This window comes from Corvus moneduloides, chromosome 1, assembly GCF_009650955.1.
Source record: "Corvus moneduloides isolate bCorMon1 chromosome 1, bCorMon1.pri, whole genome shotgun sequence".
In the NCBI taxonomy this organism is placed as follows: domain Eukaryota; kingdom Metazoa; phylum Chordata; class Aves; order Passeriformes; family Corvidae; genus Corvus; species Corvus moneduloides.
The window spans coordinates 107,411,857-107,429,241 of NC_045476.1; the positions used below are offsets into that span (position 1 = coordinate 107,411,857).

General features: G+C 36.5%; 1 protein-coding gene across 2 annotated transcripts in view; it reads right to left on the minus strand.

Annotated features, from left to right (window-relative positions):
* Positions 1–17,385, minus strand: part of LOC116449627 (cadherin-7) — a 92,685-nt gene that overhangs the window by 36,765 nt on the left and 38,535 nt on the right. For both annotated transcript variants that reach the window (XM_032121338.1, XM_032121328.1), the window contains exons 3-6: positions 14,597–14,891; positions 7,116–7,235; positions 4,681–4,848; positions 3,210–3,397 (exon numbers count right to left, since the gene is read on the minus strand). In XM_032121338.1, the coding sequence (XP_031977229.1) occupies positions 3,210–3,397; positions 4,681–4,848; positions 7,116–7,235; positions 14,597–14,891 (771 nt within the window). The remainder of the gene's footprint in view (positions 1–3,209; positions 3,398–4,680; positions 4,849–7,115; positions 7,236–14,596; positions 14,892–17,385) is intronic.

The following is a 17,385-nucleotide window of genomic DNA, read 5'->3' on the forward strand; positions in this document are numbered from 1 at the left end:
ACCCAGCACAAAAATGAATGGAGAAGTGCCTTCAGCTGCTCAGAGTTACTGCCGGTGATTTTCATGCCCAGCCTGCTGAGCTTTATGTACGATTGCAGCAGAAGTATGCAAAACTAAAGCACCCATTTGCATTTAGAACCAAAGTGTGCCTTTTCATAAGTCTTTGCCTTGGCATTTTACTGCCAAGGCGTAGACTGTGTACACAGACATGTCATCTGAGCATATCAATACTCACAAGTTGAAAAGGATAGGCATCCATTTTGAGGCTGAGCTGTTTCTCAATACCTCAGCTGATTTTAGGGCATGAAAAGGAGCAAGGTAATTGCACTCAGAGGAGTACAGAACGTCATGTGCCCAACAGTAAAATGTTTAGGCAGATTCCAAGCTACATACTTATTTTCTTCCCTGATTTCTAACTAACAAGCACACATTAACATGCGGGGATAACCTGACTGATCCAGCAGGTAAGGCTCATGATTGAAGCCACTTAATCTGCATACACAGTTATGAATGAACTTCTATTCAATTTATTATCCAGAAGAAGGTGCATTTGCCTGATAGCCACTGTGGTTCAGCTCTTCACTTCTAGACAATGTTCTCTGCAGGGTTGGCAGGGAGGGTCTTTCAGCACTGAGCAAAGCACATGGTTCCCTGGAATCAAAATGAAAAGCTAAGGACATCTGGAGGTTTGGGAGGTGCCCCTCAGAATGGGGAATCGCCTTTGGGTATGTCAGAGTATGTCAGGTTTGGGTGATGGGCAGTCAGTTTTCTCCGCAGCAGAGCACTGCTGTGCTTTGCATTGGTAGCTGGAAAGGTGTTGACAACACACCAGTTTTATGGCTACTGCCAAGCAGTGCTGGCACAGCATCAGCACTGTCACTCCAACATTCCCCACACTCACCAGTAGGCTGGTGGGCAAGATCTTGGGAGGAGACATAGGCATAACAGCTGATCCAAACTCACCAAAGAGATATTCCATGCCATAGGGTGTCTGCTCAGATATAAAAGCTAAGACAAAGGCACAAGGATGAAGTGAGGGGGTGGACATTCATTATATAAAACCATTGCCTTCTGAAGCAACTGCTACTTGAACTGAAGCCCTGCTTCCCAGGAAGTGGCCAGACACCTCCATAAGGAATAAAATCTTCTGTTTTTTCACTTTGCTTGGTGTGCATGTGACCTTCAGTTTTGCTTTTGTAAACTGCTCTTATCTTTAACCACAAGGTTTTCTCTATCTTATTTTCTCACCCCATCCTGCTGAAGAGGGGATGATAGACTGGCTTGGTGGGCACCTGGCACTAGCCAAGGACTACCTACCATACAGAGGAAAGTCAAAAATAGTAGGAGAATTAGAGAAAAGGTCTACTGCTGCAGAGAAAAATGTCTGAATACTTGTGTCAAAACATGGCAGTATGTAGGTATAAAAATTATTAACAGATTAGACCATTTGATCAGGTCAACAATTTTTAATGTAGTCCAACAGCTATTTCACAGAGCACTTCTTAGGCAAATATTCAGTAGTTAAAAGTCCAGTTCAGTTCCCTAGCTAAAATGATTACAGAAATAATAAATGTCAATTATTTGGTCCACTGTATAGCACTAAAATCAGGATACTCCAGGAGCAAATACCATGACTACAAAACCATACTAAAAATGGAAGTGAACTCACCAGTTCTCAGATAACTAAAGACCTTGACTGATTAAGTATTGCTCATTGTGGTACTCGTAAATGTTCTACCTCTAGGATAGGCACATTTCTCCCACATCTTTGCCCAAAAACTTTAAATGAGCAAACTGAAGGAGCCACACTGAATTTGGCTGTTGAACAAAAAGACTACCAACTTTTCATCACTTGTATTTCAAACATGCTAAGCAGAAGTACATTTTGCAAGAAGCCTAAGATGGGTGTTTTTTCCTTGAAAAGAGATGATTCACATTACACATATCTTTCAAGGGTGAACATACTTCATTTGTTGTGACATCTCTGGATGACTACCAGCTCTCAACAGGTGTTAAGGGCACCAGGGAATTAGCCCATTGCTTTGCAACATCATTCAGTCAACTTCTTTCAAAAGGGAAACAGAACTGAAGCTTTATATTGCTTTAAGAAGAAATCTATGCACCAGAGAAGGGAAAAAAATATCAACACAATAAGACAAAAAAACCCCACCACCAATAGGTGAAGGTTCCAAAGATTCAAGAAAATATAGGGAAGAAAAACCTGTTATGGAATCATATTAAGTATATAGGTCCTTGTTCAGAAACATAGTTACATGTATTCCAAAAATGCCAAGTCATTCCCACATTTTAGGGGTATTAAGCTGTTGAGGAATCCATTCAGTGTAGGTAGCTGGGTGAGCAGCTGCAGTGGGAGCTGCAGATTGGGCTCTGGGTGGGAACTCTAGGCTGTGAAATGATGACCTTTTGCATAACAAAGGTCACAGGGACCTTGCCAAGCATTCACCCATTAAAGAGTAGGAAATAGAGATTTTTCTAATGTGTTGTATGACTATTACTGTTCAAAAAATTTAAATTTCCTTGAAAATTATTTCAGCACATTTTTACTTTTTAAAAGGATAGTCTAAAAATATGTTGCAGCAATGTAAGAAAGCTTAGTTTTAATATTTTTATATAAACATGATTTTTCAATTTCCATAATGTTTTCTAACTGCACACATAGAAAGCTATGAAGAAAAATACTTATTTAAATTTTACATTTTTTTAAAACAATATTTTTAATAATACATGATCTTGTAAACCTACTACTTTTAGTGTTACATAATTTTAACTTAAAAATATGTGCTTTCTGAATAGTACCACCTCAGCCAAAGCCATTTAGATAATTATTTTTAAAATTAATTTCAGGATCCATTTTTTATTTGGAACTTACATTTTTACTGCAAGATATATTTTCACATTTCCTACTATTTAATACAAAGCCAAATGAGACTGAAGTTTAGATTCCTATTCAAACACGGCCCTTTAAAACATCCTCCTCATAACAATACAGGTCTTGTCAAAGAAAATGCAGAATATTTTTCAGCACAAATCATTAAAAACCTCAAAATCACACAATGAAGTCAAGATGAAATATACCAACGGAAACCTTTACAGCAGACAAGGCTCTTAGAAACAAAAGCTCATACTCTCATTACCTGTCCCCATTTTGGAGAGTTCCAAATACAATCAGTGGGTAAAATCAGACTCACCTTCTGAATGGTTATGATTCCCTCCTGGGTGTCTTTGTCAACAGAAATTTTGAATACTCCCAAACCATCACCATCCACAATCTTGTACTCCATTTCTGCATTAGGTCCAACATCTGCATCTGCAGCTTTTATTCTGGCTACCACAGAAGCCACTGGCAAAGACTCTGGGACATTATACTGATACGATCCTGCAAAATTATAAAATTTAATGAATTCAGAGCCTTCTGGGACTGAAAGCCAAAAAAAATAAATCTAGTGCTCTTAAATCTACCTTCCTTTAAGTCATGTGCCTGAGCATTTACTCAGGCTACAAGAATCTATTCTTCATTTTTGAAATAAAATTGCCATTTTTGCTAGGTTTTCTTTGTGATAGACTCTCAGTACAACAGGCATAACTTCTTCATGTGACAAGAGAAGTATAAGGAAAAGATGCAAAAATATAACCCAAAACTTAACTGCAAATCATGATGTGAATCCCTGATAATGCAGAGACTCTTTTACTTTGTTTTTCAGAAAAGAGGAAAGAAAAGCAAGTAAAATAATATTAATATAAACTACTATTATTTTATAGCTGTATATCTTGATTAGGCAGTTCCTAATCTGAATATCACTAAAAACTAATACATATTCATTTAACAGTAAGTGCACCATCTTGAAAATTCTAGCTTTTTTATTCAAGTACAAAATGATATATATGCTGTCAAAAGGATATCAGAGTGCATTCTGTAACCAATAACACCCTCACCTTCAAAAACAGCCTCAGTTATTCTATTATTATTTCAAGCAGTTGGTGGCTTGAAATAACAGGAAATCTATTATGTCCAGATCTATTTTTTCCATCGTTGGAGGTGAGGCTGGAGCTGACATGAATATATACTTCACATTATTTTAATTCTATGTTACCAAGTAATTTTTTTTTTTTATTATTAAGAAAATAGCACCCCAGACAGAATGCTATGAATAAACTGAGCTCTTCAGGTTTGAACATACAGCTGTGTGCTCCTTTCTTTGGTTTGGATGAGAGCCACCTTGGTCAAAGAAATCAAATGGAGGGAAGGTGACTTTCCGGCTCTTTTGTGATTAACTCTTTAGGAAACACTGTAAGCATGTGGAAATGCCAAAGGAATATGAGGGATTAAGGGTCAAGTTAAAGAATCTGGAAGTTGAACTGGCAAGACCTAAGTATCTATTGGGATATATTTTTTTGTCTATTTATTCACAGAGAGGAAGTAAAATACATTAATAAATGTCCCTTCTGTACGCCATTTCATTTCAACTGATCTGGTATGCACGAGGTAATGAAAAACAATGCTTACTAAATAATAATAATAATAATAACTCGCAGTCAGTGTTTACCAAATTACTTAACATGGACAATAAGCACTTTTTGTTTAGAAAAAGCGCAGTGTGTAAAGAAAATAGCAGTGTTTAGGAATAACATTACAAGTCATGTATTTACAAAGTAACTTACTGCGTGGAAAGCGGGGCGGGTTGTCATTAACATCAGTCAGGGTGACAGTCACAGATGTAGTCCCTGACAATCCACCATTCTGCCCAACCATGTCCTTTGCTTGGATAACTAAGAGGTACTGGTCTTTGGCTTCTCTGTCCATATTCGGAAGAGCAGTCTTGATAACACCTGCAGAAAGACAAGGATTGCACAAGCAAAAATACGCTACTGTGAAAGATCAGTTTGCCTTTGAAAGGTAAAAGCAGATCAGTGGTTGCAGCAAGAGTGGAATGAATTAATTCCAACACTAACATCACAGGTTTTGACTAGGAATTGCACTGACATACCATAAGCTTTTTTTAAATAGTCACCAAAACCCACCAATTTTTATTTATTCCTAGATTCACTGGGTAATGCTGTGCATGATTGTTTTCCAAATACCTTCTCCCTGAACTAGACTTCATAGTGTCTTGGGTAACACTCCCTTCCCTGGAAGATGTAATCTTCTCTATTTGTTTTCCTACTCTTTTAGAGCTAGGAAGAACAGAATATTCTGCTCTCATTTTTAAGATTCTAAGATCAAGATTCATTTCACTATCTTTTGAATACACATTCAACACATTAACTCCTACCCATATTGATAACATGCCACACTTTGCAGATATATGAAATTATCTTATTTTACCATATATTGAACAATATCCCCTTCTAAATCATTGGCATAGTTAAAAGGGTTTTTTTGTTTTTTAATGAAATACTTAAATATCTGAAGTAGCTTTTGTTGTGTCCATCTGATGACCTGCATAATTAATTAACTGATGTGAAATGAAAACTAGAAGAAAATTCAGTGTTCCATCCTTTCAGCTATGCTGATATACATCAAAAAATAAATATGCCTTCTCAAAATATGATGATTTTATGAATATTTCATGCTCAGAACATAGTACAGCTGCTAACCCTGATTTCCAGAGAGGCAGCCATTTACTCCACCAGCACGTAGTGTCAGCAGTAAAAGAAACATAAACAAGCTAAATAAAGAAGAGGCACATTGGGACACATATCTCTTCATCTGCTATTTGTTGAATGTTTGCTTAGGGTTTTATTTCTTTTTTCCCTTATGAATGCTGGACTTGCCATTAATCATCTCTGGGTTGAAACATTTATTTCACAGACTGCCTGGCACTATTTCACCCATTTTACAAGACATGTTAAAATACAATACACAATTTCATAGTGTTATTGTTTCTACCTTGTTTTTCTTGGCCTGCTTGTTTTCTGTCATGGTTAAATTACCAGGCAAAGTTATCCAATCATTTGGAAGCAAACTGTCATGCACACAGGAAATTTGAGTATCACATCAAAGTGATGAAAATGTATGCAAACATTTCAGTCTGAATTCTTAAAGATTTTGATTTAGCAGAAACTACCATATAGTTCAAGGGCTGTCTGCAGTCATTATGACAACATACATGGTACATAAACACACATGGAAAGGGAGAAAGAGAAACAGAGAGAAAACCACTATAAATCATACTCATTGGAGGGAAAAGTGCTATATATCCCTGCTGAGCATGGATCTGTTGCAATATGAAGAGAATTATAGAACTTATTTCTGCAAATTTTGATGTTGCTAAACATCTGTTCACAGCATTGGGACTCAGTTCTGATTCACATCACAGATTTTATACCATAAAAAGGTTAAATATATTTTTTCTCTTTTGTCTCAGCTTGGCTATATCCAAAATGAAAATTATAACTGTTCTCCTTGTAGGTGTAAGTGAAGGCTCAAGCACTAAACTGAAATGAGCAGAGCAAGAACCTACTTTCCTGCTTTATGGAATGATACAGCAGAATGGGAAATATTTATTAAACCAACAGAGGATTAAAGGTTGCATTTGATTGTGGCTTAAAAATATTCACAAAATTTCAAGAGAATTGTAAAAACAAAGTTTCACCAGTAATACGCCTTGAAAGTGGCAGCAAAATGCTACATCTGATAAGCATGGAAGCACAGTGTTTTCTTCTTCAAATTAATAAAGAAAAGTATTCATTTCCCACAAAAAAACTTCAGTTTGAAAAGTAGAATGGAGAGTAATTGTGCTTTAAATATATTCTTATGGAATCTCTCTATGTGACATATAGATATTTCTGAAATCTGCAAAAAAATGCTCAAAGTATTTTGAAATTTTAACTGATAAGAGAGGTAACAACAGATAGCAGACCAAGCAGCTGGTAGATTAAAAAGACAAGAATTTCTGTTCCAGCAAAGTCTGTTTATTACATAGCTCAGATGTGTGGTTTTCATAATGTATTCTAAAGAATAAGAGATTAAAAGACCAACAAAACTCAAATATATTCAATTAACTGAGAGGTCACATTAATAAGTCCCTAGCAAGTTTTAATGCACATTTTCCTTTTTTTCTTAGCATTACTGCAAAGGGTTTATGTAAAGTTACCTGTTTTGGGCTCCACAGAGAAGTAAGGCTGTCCTTGCAATATGCTGTAAACCACTCGAGCACTGTTGCCATAAGTAGGATCATCCGCATCAGTGGCTGTCACTTGAACCACAGAAGTACCTGTAAAATGTTTGAGGCACTATTGTACATGAAAGACACAAAAATCTGAACTACACTTGCTCAAGATGCTGTGCCAGTATGTATCTGGAACAGTGTGAGGCGGCTTTTTCACAGGCATTCATCATTTCCATGCTGACTCTGTTTAGAGTATCAGGTTCTACTTGTAAAAACTGGTATTATCAGCTGTTACAGAATTCTGTCTTCCCAAATACTCACAGGCTTTGACTCACAGCAGTAAAAACCATCTCACTCAGTAGCTCCTACTCTCTATCTCTGCCTTTGCTTGATGAAGGATATGTGCGCAAAATTTCTGTAATGATGGTGAAGCCTGAAATCTGTTTAAGTACAAAAAATAGTAGTAGTATTTCTTTTAAGAGAAGTCTGCATGCTGAAATTGTAATGACTCATTAGAAATTTGAACATACATACATATATAGGTTTTACAAATTTTCATAAACCTACACAGAATTATTGTTAGCCTATAAAATTATTTACTGCTTCATAAAAGACATGGCTGACGAGTTTCTTTTTCAGCTCAGAGAAAACCTGGTGAAAGCTGTCTCCATATTCCTTTAAAAAGTACTAATTTCCTTCAATAATCCGCAATATCAGTTGTGGTAATCTATTTCATAAAGATTCCTTGATCAAGAAATGTCTCTATGTTGACAGGAATAAGAAAGCAAAACTTCTAACTGGCTAGCAAGAAGGGTATATTTTGTGAGGAGCTCATTCTGCATCCAGCTCCTATTCATTATGTCCTCCATGTCAGTTCCCATTTGTTTGGTTCTATACAACAGCTTCCATGGTGCGTGCTGGGAGCAGAATAAAATAACACTCAAGGGCCAGGGCCTTGGCCATGGTCACCACCCTTTGACAGAGAGAAAGGATTATTTTTTCTCACTGGCAGATTGTCTGGAACATTCAGACCTTCCATTCAGCTGCCCAGGGATCCATTTGGAGGTGAGATTGCAAATTAATATTGCAGCAATTTGGCAGATGCCCAGTAAAGGTCTTCAAAAGAGAGGATCAGACTGCTTGACAGACTGGATTTAGACACATGATTAGAGAAAAGCATTTGTTAAACACAGTGTTCATTTTCTGAAAGAACACGTTTTTGACATGTGAAAATAAGACCAGCAAGTCTTGAAAACACTTCTTAAGAACAAACTGCAATAGCAAGTGTCCAGGGTGAACATAACATCAATCGTATTCTGGTCAGTTTTGCTTGTATTTTTCAGGAAATGAGAGAAAGTTCTGAAATTCTTTCTATCTGAAATACTACATCTCCCATCCATTTTCCTCATCTTTTCCATTCTCAGTTAAGTAGAACATCATAAATGGAGCCTGGAACTAGGATGAAGGTTTGGAGAGAAGATTAAGTGCAGCCCTCCACAAAATGGAACAGATTGCAAAGGATGGGTCCTGCTTGTAAGAATTCTGACCAGATATGATCATTCATAAGATAAATTTATTCACTTAGGTTACGGCCTAGCTAGCCCACATTCCTGATCTCTATTCCTGAAGTATCCATGGCAAAGTAGTATGATTGCAATTCTATTTAAATGCAATTTTTCGCTCTTTGTGACCTGTCTAATATTTCTGGGGAGGGAAAAGGTTCTTTCCAACCTGAAATTTCACATGCAACTATTAAGTAGATGGAAAGTTTAAAAAGAAAATTGGTAGTTAATCCACGAAGTCATTTATCAGTTATGGGACTTACAATACATCCATTTTCTGTTCACCAGTAACTAAGAGCTTTGATTCAGTATGTCAAACTGATTTTACAGATTACTCTATAATATAGTATCATACAGGGACCTATTTTAGACTTGCCAAAGTCTATCTAGCTTTTGAGAACAAGGGTATCAAAATGATTGTTTGACATCCTGTGTTCTTTGTGAAAGCCAGGATTACCACATTTACAAAGTCACTAAGCCCTGCCAATGAAGCTTACAATGTCTGCAAATATTGGCAAGAGCGCTTATAAACCTCACACACAGTTACGTCTTTGCCCCCTGCTCTTGCTGCTTTCAAGGGCTCCAGACCAATACAAGATCAAAGAAATTACAAGCTCTGCAATCGTAGCACAGTCATTTTCAAAATGCTGCAAGTTTAGAAGTGCTTGTTTGCTGTAAAAATCTATTGATGTAACAAACAAACCCTCTACATTCCATGAGATGAATAAAGTCATTATCTGAATCTAATTGTCTCTCTCCTGAAACACACAGATCTTTCAGAAAAGGATGGGTTTTAAGTAGAAATTCTAACATCAAATCTTTCTGCGATAATCCCATTTAAATGTAATCAGTAACTAAAAAACAATGATACTTTTCCAGTCCCTCTGTGCTAATCAACTTCTTCTAAACATCAACGGGGGAAAGATCTGAAACCCCTGCTATTGTCATTATTTCTTTACTAATTGCACACAAAAAATATTGAGCTTCTGAAGTCCCATGCTAAAAGGGAGATTTCTGTACAACTTTTTTTAAGAATATGGAAGATAACAGAAGGTATTCTAACTATGTGAAAAGTCCTATGTGTAGGAAATCTGTTCCAAGGAAACATAATGTACAGAAAGATCTGTATTTGAGGATTTCCAGAGATTTTTCCAGAAGAAGCAGATTGCTCTTGAAGAACAGGTATTCCTTCAGAGTATGATAATTGCCGCATATTGCTGTCCTAATCTTTCTGCAATGGATTGATGTCAAATTAAAATATGTAACTCCTTTTAAAAAAAACCCCAAAACATAAACCTGTTGGGATACTCATGGATAGCAAATAAATCTAAAGGGTGAGGAAAAATGGTTAGTTGCATCATAGTTCCAAGTACATCATCTTAGCAGAATTTGTGTTCCTGCACTGAAACTAAGTCTTCCTTGTATTCCTAAAAGCTCTGCCTTACCTTCTGATACAGACAGTCAGCTGTCATACAAGCATCCAAGATTAGGACTTACAGGTGACATGGACAATCAACAAATGGTACCACACCTTTACTCCATCCAACAAAATGAGTGTTCCAATAAATCCTGTTTAGTCGCCATTGTTCAGAGCCCGGGAGCACAAGTGTAGACAGGACACTGACCCTACCCCAAACTTTCATTAGTGACTTTATATAAACTGCAGCTTCACAACTACAACTTGAAATATTTCTTCCAGTTTGTGTATTTGATATGCGTTGAAAAAATAAGTATGGGTTATTTATTTAAAAAATATCTTTCTCTTTTAGATATGGATTCATCTACAATTATTTTTCTCTACAGTCATGTCTTTTTAACAAAGTTTGGATATCAATTCATTTAAAAGAATTCTACAGGTAGGAATTTCATATACTTTTTCAGCAATTGTAGCAAGTACTGAGAAAAAATCTGTGCTGCTTATCAAAGTGTTCCACGTATTTCTTTTTTTGGTAGTAGTTAGTAACAGCCTTAATTCTGTGTGATTGGCACAGATTTCTGGTTTTATTTTCCAGAAAGTTTAAGATAATTTTTAACATAATCTTTAATATATATTGGTAGAGATTACAAAATTACAGTAATCTTAGAACTTGACCTATTTATACTGATATTAATGTAAAAGGATGGGAGGATCTTTGCAGAGAAGACCTTGAATTTAGAATGTTATTTGTACTTAAATTTATCCAAGTCAAGACTCAACAATGTTCCTGACATGCTGTAGAGATTAACCTTTTCTGTGATAGGAAGAGAAAAAGTTAAACTGGTTGCTGAAATTTATTTTGATTTTATTTTGAAGGGATCCATTTTGAATCTCCCAGTGTATTATTTTAGAAACCTCTACAGAGATTTTTAGAAAGCTTGCTCGTAACTTGCAGTATATTTTACCCAAATTCTGAAATAATGTTTTATGAGAAATGATTCTGTGACTTCTGTTTTAATATTGGTGAGATCATTCAAAAGAAAACTGGTTTCTAAAACCAGATTAATGTAACAAATGCCTGATTTTGAAAATGCACAAACTCGTATCAGTTGAATTTCAGCCAAATTAACAAATTAAAAATAGAGTTTTAAGGCAGTCAGTTATTAAAATTATTAATTGACATCAGTTAACAATGGGTACTATGTCTAACACACAAAACAAATCCATGATGGCATCACATTTCTACATGGTGTCAGCTGCTGTGAAAAACGTTAAAACACCTTTGCTATCAAGTTGGCCATAATTCCTGCTTAATCCTTATGAGCAAAAATCCAGACTAGTTCTGCTCAGAACCATCTGGTATTTCTGTGCTTCTGCCACTGGCCCTTACCCACAGCAATGCCTCCACAGCCTTTCCCCTCCAGGAGTGTGAAGGGGGAGAGTCAGAAGCCTCTTCACCTTCTCCCTCCCCTCCCACAGCCTCGTTATGTTGCCTTCACTTGGGGACAAAACTCAAGACTGGTCCCAGCTAAGCAGCAAGGTCAGATAAAGGGAAGCAGATGCGGCTTGTGCCTGGAGAGGGACACTTCCCCTTCATTCAGGTTCTCAAAACCGACTACACACTGTATCAAAGATTTAAGCATGATACAATGCTTTTGCTTTCTTTTCTTTGTTATAGAATCCAGATATTTCTATCCATCTCAACCAGGGGTAATAAACATGGCAAGAGAGATATTTGTTGTGGTGGGTAACAACCAAAGCTGTTGATATGGCTAGAGATCAGAGAAGATTAAAAAACCAATACTGTGTTGGGCATTGGAATTCTCATTCTCACTCCCTTGGCTATGACTCAAACAGACCAGTATGTTTTTATTTGAAATATAATTCTACTCAATTTTTTAAGTACCAGACATACTTTAAAAAAATATGACAAAAACAAACCCTTATGATTTTCAGATAAGCCATATCTTTGGGGGTTTTGCCATGAATAGATTTACAAGCCATCAAGATATTTACCCTGTTCAGGATAATCAATATAATTGGGCCTGACCCAAATATAATTTGAACCTGACCCGAAGTCATTTCAAATAAAAGAAGAGATTGACCTCAATTAGCCTTAGATAATGTCCAAAAATATTTGTCAAATAAAATACAGAACCATTATACTTGCATAACCAGCCTGTAGGTTAAAGGTTATAGTTTTTCTAGCCTTATAGTTAATTTGGATTTATAATCCTATGATCTCTTTCATTTCTTTTAATATCCAATTAAAAATCCTTGTCATGGATATAATTTTAAACAAAATAGGAGAGAGATACTTTGTATCTCCTTAATATTTCATGGAAGCTCCAGCTGATTAATTAAAAATTATGTTATATGAATAAAGTATGAATTGCTGTAACTATGTAAGACAAAGTGCGACAAAGTGTGACAAAGGAATTTCATGGTAATCCTTAACTCTGTAACAATGCAGTAGGTGTGTGATACTAACCATGAAGACATTTAAAATGTGCAGTTTCAGGAAGTTCATTAATCTGAAACCACCCTTAGTTGACACAAACCTCAGAGAGTGCACAAGTCTCAGTTAATAATTTTGCATAATACTTCACCTGATTTGAAAATACATTTGGTGTTGTATGGTCCATATGGGAGAGAATTTCTTTTACTCATTCATGATGTAAAGATTCAACACAATATGCAAAAGCAGCTAATTTTGAAAAACAGTCCTTGTATTCTCCACTGCACACATTGCACTCCCCCCACAGATTGATTTCCAATATATTTTTGGAACAAATGGAGCAGAGGTAGGAGTAGAGGCATGGATTTGTAAGTGTAGGTAAACCTCATATATCTGTAGTAGTTGTCTGTACATCAATATGCCAGTGCAAGAAAAGACAGAGGTAATAAATGCAAAAGAGAAATATGGAGACAATTTCTTTTCAGTTCATAGGCAAAAGTGAAAAAAACCCCTCATAGTTGCTGCAAGCTACATCTTACTTAAATAATCTTATTCTAAAACAAAAGGGCAACTTAATTTAAAAAAATATATATTTTAACACAACGTATTTTTTGAAGTGGATGATTTAGGTTTTATAGTTTTAGATTATCTGTTGTCTAGATTTTTTCAAAGTTTGGAAGTAATACATTCTCAGCAATGTATCACAACTTCATCTCCTTCCTGTTACTCCACAAAAGCTGTGGTGTCTGTCTTTCTTCCAAGGCTAATATTGCCTCCTCAGTCATCCACATAGTGCTTGAGTGACAATAAGCAAATGCCAAGTATCAATGAGAAATAGTGTCTATGCCCACTGCTTAGTAAAATAAATGTATAGAAAATGCATTAGCAATGTTTTTACTTATCTTCTATTGACTCCTAAGCTGAGTTTCAACTATATAAGCAATGCTTACTACTCATTGCTGCAGGGCACTTAGGTAGGGAAGATTCTTTTTCTCTCTCTAGCTCCAGTTTAGATGCATTGTTTAACATTCAAAAACACAGGAAATCATATTGAGGAAACTATAGCAAATTTTATGTGCAGTCTTACTCTAAGAGTACCACATTTTAATATGGTTTAAAATCAGTCAAGCAAAGATAATATTTATTTCAATGACCAGAGAACTCTCTCAAGCTGAAGTGAGCCTTCCCATATACATATTTCTAGTAAATTAAATTAAGTTCTTGTGCTTTTTTTTTTTTTTTGTTTGCATTTATAATTTCATCTTAGATAACATTTACCAAAACATCTCTGGGCAAAGTCTTAATTTGGTCTGAAAGAGTCAGCTATCAAAGGAACAGAAGCACCTGACAATGGATGAGCATTTTGTCTCTTTAAAATGAGGAGATAGTGGATTCGATTTTGAAATTCTTCCCTAATTCAAACTCAGGAAAAATAAGCATTTCTTCGTTTCCAACAAAGGGTCTGAAGCCTCTAAAATCCATTCTTCTCTGATTCCACTAGAACTATGAGCTATGTCAAATTGTATCCCAGTTCCTGCTGCTTGCATATATTCCACAGAAAATGGGATTTCAGTGTTTGAAAAAATATCCAATGAACTATTACTAAAATGTGCAAAAGTTAGAAACAAAAATATGCTATTCACTAGCAAGAAATTTGAAGAGTTTTTTGTGAACGGACGCTATCTGAATGGAATTATAAATTATCACCTCTGAGTACCATAACATAGGTGTGAAACTTATTACTGTTAATGGGAATTATAAAACAAAGCCTCTGGGCACTAGAATGAGAAATACACCATGAAATGGTTATCTGAATTCTTGCATAGCTATTTGAGTTTCACAACATTTTTGAAAGGGTAAATATTTAATCTAGCATGTTATTTCCAGTTAAGTCTTGAAATATCTAACTGTTGCAGGTGCCTCATAGATAATTAAGTAGCTTAGTGTGAAACAGTAAAAAATAATGAAACTTTTAAAAAGGCAATAGGAACAAATTTCCCACAACACCCACAGTGTATTTTTCACTTACCCACAGGAGACATCTCAGGAACTCCAGCAGTGTAGGGACCATCCAGAAATTTTGGCTCATTGTCATTGATGTCCTGAATCTTAATGACGAACTCAGACTCTGGCTCCACCGGTTTATTAGTCAGCCTATCTAGTGCTTGTGCTCGGAGCGTGTAGTAGGCCTGCTCTTCTCGATCCAGCCTCTTTGTAGCATGAATATCCCCCGTGTTCTCATCAATAATGAAAATGGAACTCGCCCCTTCGCCTGACAAGATGTATTTGATGGAACCATCGCCTTTATCAACATCAGAGTGAAGCTGGTGAAAAATTGATGAGAGATGAGATTAACTTACAAGAGAGTCAGTGGCATGGAGATATGTAAAAATAATTCCTATGTTGAGCAGGAGTATATGAAATTTTATTGTTCCTGGAAAGATAAGCTGAATGTTTATCACACACAGCATGTGAGGGACCATTCAAATCTGTAAACTTGCTCCTTTAAGCAAGAAAACTTCATTCTTTCCTGCAAACAATCTCACTCTTCTCATGCTAGATTTTTACATAGGCAAACACATGTACCCATATGATCATAACCGTCACTTTATTCCTACCTGAATTTAACTACATTGTTCACTTCACCTTATCATCCTACTGAAGGGTGAGACTTCAAACAAATGTCAGGATAAACTTAATATCAGTGTGCATTTGCTCCTGTGTGTATTCACATATTTTCTCAGTGTTTACCGTGGAGAGAAGTAAAACAGTCAAATGTTCCTCATGAGGGAAGGTAGCAGGGCAGATACTGATCTCTTCACTCTCATGACTAGCGACAGCATTCAAGAGAATGCCATGAAGCTGAGTCAGGGGATGTTTAGGTTGGATATCAGGAAAGTTTTTCACCCAGAGGGTGGTTGGGCACTGGAACAGGCTCCCCAGGGAAGTGGTCACAGCACCAAGATTGACAGAGCTCAAGAAGCATTTAGACGAAGCTCTCAGGCACTCTTGGGGTTTCCTGTGCAGGGCCAGGGGTTGGATGTGATTATCCTGATGGGTCCCTTCCAGCTCAGCATATCCTATGATTCTACAAAATGAGGTAAAACGTACTGGTTGATAAATTGCTCAGTACTATCTGATGGACCTGTAACTTCAATTCTTCACTTCCATATCTTGCTTTTCATTATCTAATTCCAGAAAAATTCCGACTCTGAGAAAGATCAAGGTGTCCTGGCAATTTTGGAAGTACACAGCATTGAAAGCCAGGGCCAGTTTCCCTGGGACTACTTGTAGCAGGCACACAAGAAACATACTTTGGTAGGTCCAAATGTGTCTTCCATTAGAATGGCAAGATAGATTTACAGAAAAAAAGCTTTTTCCTTGCCACTCAAGCTATTTTAACTTACAGAGCAAGATTCCACATGTTTTCTAGCTCTTTTATGTCCTTCGAGTATCATATTCCTGTTACAGAACACAAACACCCCTTACATACTTCTCAAACTTGTATCAAGAATGTAATTGATATGGATATCATGTTATAGTAACACATACATGTAATATATTTAATACTGTACAAGTGGGAAGAGTATCAGTAAAATTTAAAGTACTTTCTTGTTTGTTAAAAGTGGATTCATACCTGTAAATAGCTGAAGACAATGTTAAATATGCTTGGATTTTTCTATCTCATATCTTCTTTGTAGCTGTCCTAACTCCATGTCATCCCGAGTTTGGAGGTAAGTCCACTGCCATCAATATCATCACAATTTCCATCACTAACTGCTTTTTCTCTCTGTTAGAAGTATCACTGTGATAGTATTCACTTCCAGAATACATGCAGAAAATTGTTATCTTGGGCATAACTTAGCACAGCTGCAAAATCCTTTCCCATTTCAGTAGGGAAGTATTCATGCTCAGTTTTGAATTTTTCAGCTGGATAAAAGGCTGCCTATTTCTTACACATTATTTCACTTACACTGTTTGGATATCTCATACTTATGCAATTACAGTGCACTCCTCTCTTTTAAGACAGAAATGGCATCTGGAGCTTTGGGCTGGATTAGAAAAACAGAACTAGGGTATCTAAATCAGATTAGCTAAATTATTTCAAATTATTTCAAAATATGGTTTATCCTTATTCTGCTGCTACCTAAATCCAGAGACACCTAAACAAGCCTGAGATTTCTTTGGTGGAGTTCCCTGAATATTTAAAGCTCTACTTCTCTGCATACTCAGGCATAAACAACGCTGACACTGTGAGCAGGTAAAAATGTATCTCACATTTGGGCTCGTTCAAGATCCACAGCACTGCGTATTCCTCAGTCCCAATAGCTGGGCTTTATGAAACCAACCATACCTCTGTTTAACTCACACATCTGGCAGCTGGGACTCTCAATGCTTTGTCAAACTTGACTAGAAGAAGTATCCATCTTCCCTACAGAGGAGCAGTTGACTGTGCAAGCAATAATCTGTTTAACTTGTCCTTGATTTTGTTTCATGTTTTTTTTTTTCCTCTTTTCTTTCTCTAATACCTACTTCGGGGTGCATAAGTCTCCTGTGTGCCACAGAGGCACTGTGTGGGTTTCCCTACATAGCCAGAATCCTATAGTCTAGACTGAAATGCTGAACACCACTACACAAGAACTGAGGTTATGGGATACAGAGATTCCATGCCTTCGTCTTTCTTAAGTGATTCTGTTTTCTCCATAGCTCATATTCCAGCTGGTCTTTCTGTGGTGGCTGAGACTCTCACATTCTCCCTGTAAAGGCTGTTCCACCTCTTCTGGCATACTTAAGGACATGCTGGGTGAGAGAAAAGCA